This window comes from Armigeres subalbatus, chromosome 2 (assembly GCF_024139115.2).
Source record: "Armigeres subalbatus isolate Guangzhou_Male chromosome 2, GZ_Asu_2, whole genome shotgun sequence".
Taxonomy (NCBI): domain Eukaryota; kingdom Metazoa; phylum Arthropoda; class Insecta; order Diptera; family Culicidae; genus Armigeres; species Armigeres subalbatus.
Window position 1 is genome coordinate 187103011 of NC_085140.1, and position 6849 is coordinate 187109859.

At 39.3% G+C, this 6849-nt stretch overlaps 2 protein-coding genes across 2 annotated transcripts; both read left to right on the forward strand.

Annotated features, from left to right (window-relative positions):
- Positions 1-1019: 1019 nt before the first annotated feature.
- On the forward strand, positions 1020-2307 carry LOC134215632 (uncharacterized). The gene is made up of 2 exons (XM_062694780.1): positions 1020-1091; positions 1177-2307. The coding sequence occupies exon 2, from the start codon at positions 1209-1211 to the stop codon at positions 2295-2297; it is 1089 nt and encodes a 362-aa protein (XP_062550764.1). The 5' UTR covers positions 1020-1091; positions 1177-1208; the 3' UTR covers positions 2298-2307.
- A 2242-nt stretch (positions 2308-4549) lies between these two features.
- On the forward strand, positions 4550-6849 carry LOC134215634 (ribosome biogenesis regulatory protein homolog). The gene is made up of 4 exons (XM_062694781.1): positions 4550-4824; positions 5410-5899; positions 6317-6573; positions 6644-6849. The coding sequence occupies exons 1-4, from the start codon at positions 4676-4678 to the stop codon at positions 6789-6791; spliced, it is 1044 nt and encodes a 347-aa protein (XP_062550765.1). The 5' UTR covers positions 4550-4675; the 3' UTR covers positions 6792-6849.

The window sequence follows — 6849 nt, forward strand, 5'->3', positions numbered from 1 at the left end:
TGACTAACATATATTATTGCAAACTAATGTAAAAAACATTCAATATTGTTTATTGAAAAACGGCAAAAAATCGAATTTAGCCGTTTTCAGTATTTGAGCCAACATTTTGGCTGCTTGACAGGTCTCCTGCTCGATTGGCTGCTGTTTTTTGACGGTTCGATTGGCGGCACATACCTATCCGCGTTTCTCTTAGGGGCAAGCCAGAGTAAACGCGACGTGCGATGCGACGCGACGCGACAGTGCAATTTGACAGCCTGTTGATAATGATTGTTATTCTTTTACGTGAGTCGCATCGCGTCGCATCGCTCGTCGCGTTTACTCTGGCTTGCCCCTTATTCAGGCCTCTAGTAGAATCTATAGATGAGCGAAAGCATGGCTGAGTCGATTTTTTTGCCCGTGCACACGCGCATATGACGTCACAGCCCTTAACGTTTCCATTGAAATCGCGAAGTCATGCTCGTTTGGAGACACGTTTGACAGTTCGTTTGGAGACAGAGGATTTATCTTCGCTCATCTATATATTCCACTATCTATAGTGCAGCCAAAGTAATTTGTTTCAAAATCTTCCAAACATCATGTATCAAAACATGATGTTTTTCTTTCCGTTCCATCCATTATTTATGTAAGAGAAGCAAAAGACTAACAGAGAAGTTTTCGCTAATGAAAATATGACTTTGAGATCGAAAATGAAAAAGAGGTGAATCATAATGCTTAAAATTATTGCAAATTTTACGCCCGATTAGACCCCTGCTCAGAAAATATTGTCCCACTATAATATGTTCCCACCTGTATACAGTAAAGGCTATATTGATGGAACTTCATTGTGATTCAAAACCACTAGATACAAAAATCTGTATTGCTGGAATTTACCATATTTTAAATGAAAAACACTTCATAAGGCATTGTTTTGCGCACCTGCTTAAAAAAAAATACAAAGCGATATAAAAATACGATTCAATTTAAAATCACTCAAAACGTATAAACATGCTTATACGCATTTTGCTGATTTCACTGTGTGTGCTTTGACAGGTGCTTGTTTCGTTTGGAATCGTCTGCGTTTTTATTATTGCGATTGATTTTGTTGTTGTTATGTAAGTATTTATTCATTATTATTAATACTATCCTGTGAATTTAATCGCTTATTAGTGTACTTTTGTTGAAAATCCATTTGAACAGGAAAGAAAACTATACGTATCAAGGAATGCACGATGGACGACGCAATCCCAAACGATTGTGTGATGGACTATCCAGAAGCGGAGTACCTGCTCGAATACGATTTCCCTGATGCTTGCAGTACCCAGTTACTGATGGATCCCTTAAACAACAGTACCAGCGAAATGGAACATGCAAGTGACGCTGGTGCTGATGATTCGGAAGGCGAAATTTTTGGATGTGTTCTCTTGGCGTATAAACGTCAGTTCAAAGGCCAATCTTCCGGATCCTATATCGCACGATGGCAAATTTCGGCTAATAGCACTGCAAGTTTCATACACAAGGTTTGGATTCTTGCTGAGGAGCATCTGTATCGTGAGGTAGTTTTCATTGCAAAAACAGACGGAACAACTTGTCCAGCGTGGGGAGCAGAAGAAAAGCCTATCGAAGAAAAGTTCGGGAAATTTGTGCTCTTCCAGTCAGGTCGTAGGCACTACACGTTAGACCAGGTTGTAGAAAGTAGCAGTTTGTTGCAGAGCTGGCGGAATAAAGAAATAACACTTCTCCTGCATGTTTACTCCTTATCTGTCAGCAACCGTACGATTTGGAGCTCAGTGAAAGAAAGTTTAGTTGATCCTTCTGATCGTGATCGATCGGGTGCAGCCACAACACAGGCTGTCATAGAATTAGCAGACGAGCTAAGAACCATGCATGACAGCTATCTCGATGCACATGGTATGGCGTGGTCATTCTGGGCGAATTCCATCCATAACGGCCCAGCTCACTTGCGAGAGACACTTAAGAATCATCCCCCACAGCATCTAGCTCACTTGTTCAGAGCTAAAGAAGGACAACACGTAAATGCCATCCTCAGAGAGCTTACGGTAGCTCATAGCCTAAACAATAGTTACCATGAAGAGGTAGTGGCTCTACGTCAAGTATTCGATGTGGTGGAATCCAACATTGAACATTTGAGTGCATCGATGAAGATGTTCAAGATTCGGTTGGAGGCATTGGAGTTAAGAGACCAAGTGAACGAATCAATGATCAGTGCAATGGAAACAACGGTTAAGGTTCAGGAGTGCAAGTTAGGGGAAAGACTAAAGGCACAAGTAAGTGACATGGAAGATGTGGACCACATGTGATTGCAGGGTTGTTTCAGAATGTTTTATTACTGTTTCAATAATTAAAAAATGTGTTTTTATTACAAATAAAGTTGTTCAATGATTTTAATCATTCTTCGTCTTTTGTGCATTTACCTCGAAACCCAAATCAATTATGTTTGCAGGACATGCAACAGTTGGATCAAATCTTCCTCCACAACTGTATCCACATTTCCGAAACAATCGATTCATTTTGTATTCAGTAAAGTCTGCCATTGTTTCTGCAACAAAGAGTTTCATGTCACGTACCTCACTTTCCTTGTAGGTTTGCTGCATTTTTCTCTTTACTATTCCGAACACAATTTCGATCGGGTTGTAGAAAGGAGTATATGCTGGCAAGAAAATCGGGTATACTCCTAACGATCGCAGGTAACTGGTGATGTTTGCATCGCAATGGATACGTGCTCCATCCATGATCCAGATAGAATGTAAACCAGGATATGTTTCGACTTTCCCACTCTGAAGAGCGAATTGCCTGATACGATGAAAGAAGTTGAGCCGAGTGAATGTTCCCTCTGTATAGCTACATTCCAGCATCCCATTCTGGCCGATCAAACACAAACATGAAACTCGTGGCTTACGAACAAACTCACCACGGCAGATAAGTCGTTTTCCCTTCTCAGCATACCCTCGGTTTCGAAGCATACCGCGGTTATCAAATGAAACTTCGTCCAAAAACAATAAATTCGAATAGTCCCATGGTAGTGAGTTCAATTCCATGAAAAATCTGTATACATCGTCTTGTCTAACCTGCAGGGCTCTTCTTTCAATACACTTCCACGTTAATCCTTCACTGTGAAGTATGCGACAGATGGATGCCGCAGATATTTTCATATGGAACTGTTCCTCGAATAATTTGCCCGCTTCGTCCAGGTAGAGCAGAGGTCTTCGTTTGTATAGATCTACCAGCCAGTTACGTTTGTCAGCTCCAAACTTCCGAGTCACACTTGCATTATGCTTTCCCCCGTAAGATCCATTCTTTTCATAAGCAGAAATCCAGTTACTAATCGTTGTCTTGTGTTTTCCGTAAATGATCGCGAGTTTACTTCGTGGGATACCTATAAAGTAATATCCATAGAGCGCATGATACACCGTACTAGACGATGCACGACATTTCTTCACGGAATCAATTATTGCTGCCATTGGAAACTAGAACGGATTCAATTTGTGGTTGATTTCTTGTACACAGCAGATAAATACATAACAATGACCAAATTTGTTTTTGTTTATATTCACAGCTGCTGTCATTATCAAAATGTCAATTTTGGCAGTGTGAAAATTGTTTGACATAATAGACAATTTGTCGAAAAGTCTATTAACGAAAGCAAGAAGCAATAACAGCTTTAAATCCTTACAACCCTCTAGAATAATTTATATGGCGTTTGCAGTTTAATATAAATTTATTTTTTACCAAAAACCTAGAACTCAAACATTTATGTATTTTGCTTAAATAATATTAACATTACAAACCTGCAACACGGCCAAACTAACAACATGTTGCCCTACTAAAAACGCGCCGCCACCTGGGAGGGAGAAACAGATTCAAAAAATGTGTGTGTCAAGCCGAGCCGAAATCTAGCTGTCATGACATGTCAGTGCGAGCCGAGAACAAAACTTGCGACAAGAAAATTTTCTAAGGCAATATAACAACAATAACACACAAAACAAAATTTGGTCTTTTTAGGTGGCGCGTACGTTGATTGTTTATTCTTGTAGAAAATTTTCTTGTTGCCTGACGACAGTATTTGTTTATTTGATGTGTAGTATCGAGAGCTCCCTCCCAGGCCGCCACCAATCGAAGTAATCGAATGTCATTTTCAACCAATCAGCAACCGGTACGATTGTGACAGCAAATCGGTACGATTTTTACTGACTACTTGGCACATCCTATCCTAGGTTCCCATATGTTAAAGCGACGTATGTAACAGTGAGACTTCGAAAATAGAAAATTCTACATACGTCGATTCGTAAAAATATTAAATTAAAGAATTTTAAGATCTAGAATCAATAAAATCAATGCGTATTATATAAAGTCGTGTGTGATTGTCATGTTGTATTAAACACCTCGTTTTGTTTACTTTTGTTACATACGTCCTTATGAAAAATTATGCTTGATTTACCTTACTATCCACTAATACGCTTGGAGTTGGTCTTTTTCCTCACCTAGTTTGTAGGATCATTGATACAATTGATACACAAGAGAGGAGAGGTTATGTTTACCTTTTTGACAGTTCATTTCATGCTTTTTGTGAGATATAAACAACAGTGCACCGATTCAAGCAGAACGAAAACGTGTTTTTAATAAAAATATTTTAGGTTGTTGGGTGTTTGCTCGTTATTTGTACTAGATTTGGTTCAAAATGGATATAGTGAAGACGGTTTTGGAAAAACAGAAGAAGGATTTGGAAAAATATAAACCAATTACCGTGCAGAAGCACTTGGACGTTGTGATCGATGAGGGACACCTTATGGTGACGGATCCGAATAACTTCGACGACGATAAGCTCAAGTGAGACACATTTTTATTCATTGGTATTTTTGGTTCAGAATACATCTCAGATTACTTTCGAAAGGATTGATGTCCTATAAATATTCAAGCATTTTTCTCCCATTAGTTTTCGGTACTTTGTCTGACACACAATATCGTAGATGCTAAATCAATTACTAATTATTTCCGTATGCGTTCTATTTTCCAATATACAGCAACAGTTCCATAAGAATGTTGGCTTAAGGCCAGAGGAGTCAATTTTGGGTTTAGCCTGTCAGTAAGAACAAAGGCAAAAAAGAATGTTGGCTTAGGAACCACTTTCTGATGCGAAGACTAATTTAGTAAAACATTGTTTTTGTATCTTCCTTGACTGGACAGATTTATAATACAGGTTGAAGTATTTTCAAATAAATACAAATGCAACTTGAACAACTTAACTATAAAGTTCATATATTTAATTTTCCATTTTAATAACGTATATGACGTGTCATATCAAGGTACGTTTGATAAATTTAAATTTATAGTCTTAATGCGAAACACATCACCTCAGGCCAAATATTTGGTGATTAAAATTTAATATCTACTTGTTTAATCGTTCACTTCTAGGAACTACAGAGAACAATATGTTCTGGACCTAACCAGAGATAATACACAGCTGTTGATCAATAGCATCTGGGAGCTGCCTACTCAACGCGAAGAGGAATCTGTGGTTGCTAAACTTCCAGCACCAAGAATGATGCTGCCACGGGCTCGTAAACTGCCCGTTCCGAAACCCCTCACCAAATGGGAACAGATAGCCAAGGCCAAGGGAATCAAAAAGCGAACACGCGATAAGAAGGTTTACGACGAAGTATTGGATAAATGGGTACCTACGTACGGATATCAGCGATACAAGGCCGAGAAAGAGAAGGACTGGATCATTGAAGTGCCACAGAATGCTGATCCAAATAAAGATATGTTTGCGGAGAAGCGGGATTTGAGGATCGAGCGGATAGCTAAGAACGAAATTTCTCGCATGAGAAACATCGATCGAGCCAAGAAAATTCAAACACCACGTACCGGATTTCTGGGACCGGAATCAGCTTCAGCAAAAGAGGTACACATTAACAATCACATTTAAAAGCTGTCGAATGGTCTAACAATCGAGGCCAAATTGAAACCCACATTTGCACTCAAAGTGTTTACTGATAGCCTTGTTTAATCGTTTCCATAGTTCCTTAAATTCAGTTCAGCCCTCAGTTACTTCCTTTGCTTTTAGTATTAATCGGCCATAAGACGAGTGGAGTAGCATTTCATTTAATTCCACCACGTTGTAATCTTCGCTGATACGAGTTTCGACCTCAACTGTAAGGCCGTCTTCAGTGTCTTCGAATCGAGGAATTAAATGGATTAATACTAAACTTGTCTTATGACAGGGGAAGACATTCCACTATAAGTGCTTAATATTTTTTTTATTTTGTCCATATTTCAGATCCAGTAAATTACAAAATTAACAATTTCCCTATTATTTTAGCTTGTAACGGCGGCCAACATTGCCAAGGCATCTACCGCTTCGGTGGGCGTTTTCCAGGAAAAATTAACCAACGAAAAACAGGCTCGAGGAATTGGTGTTAAGGAATTGATGCCTGGAAGAAAGCGAAAACGGACACCGGTCACACTTCCAGGAGAAAGGAAGCGTAACTTGGAAATCGTCAACAAAGTGCTAAATAAAAAGCCCAAGATTGACGTTGAGAAAGCTATTTCGATGCAGAAAGCGGAAGCACGGGCAGAGTACGTCTTGAAGTTTTCGATTTGATCCCGTAATAGTTTATTCTTATATATGTATATTCCCTATTCACAGGCGGGAAGCAAATGCCGGTGATGAAGGTGGAAAGAAGAAAGGTAAAGGCAAAGGAAAGGGTAAAGGTGCCTTCGGACGGAAAAAGCCTAAGGGCGGTCAAGGTAAGAGGAATCACAGCAAAAGGGCTGTCGGGCGTAAGAGGCGTTAGGATAATGTTTAGAGCATAAGGATAGTAAGGACAGAATCAATTATAAAGTTTACATTTA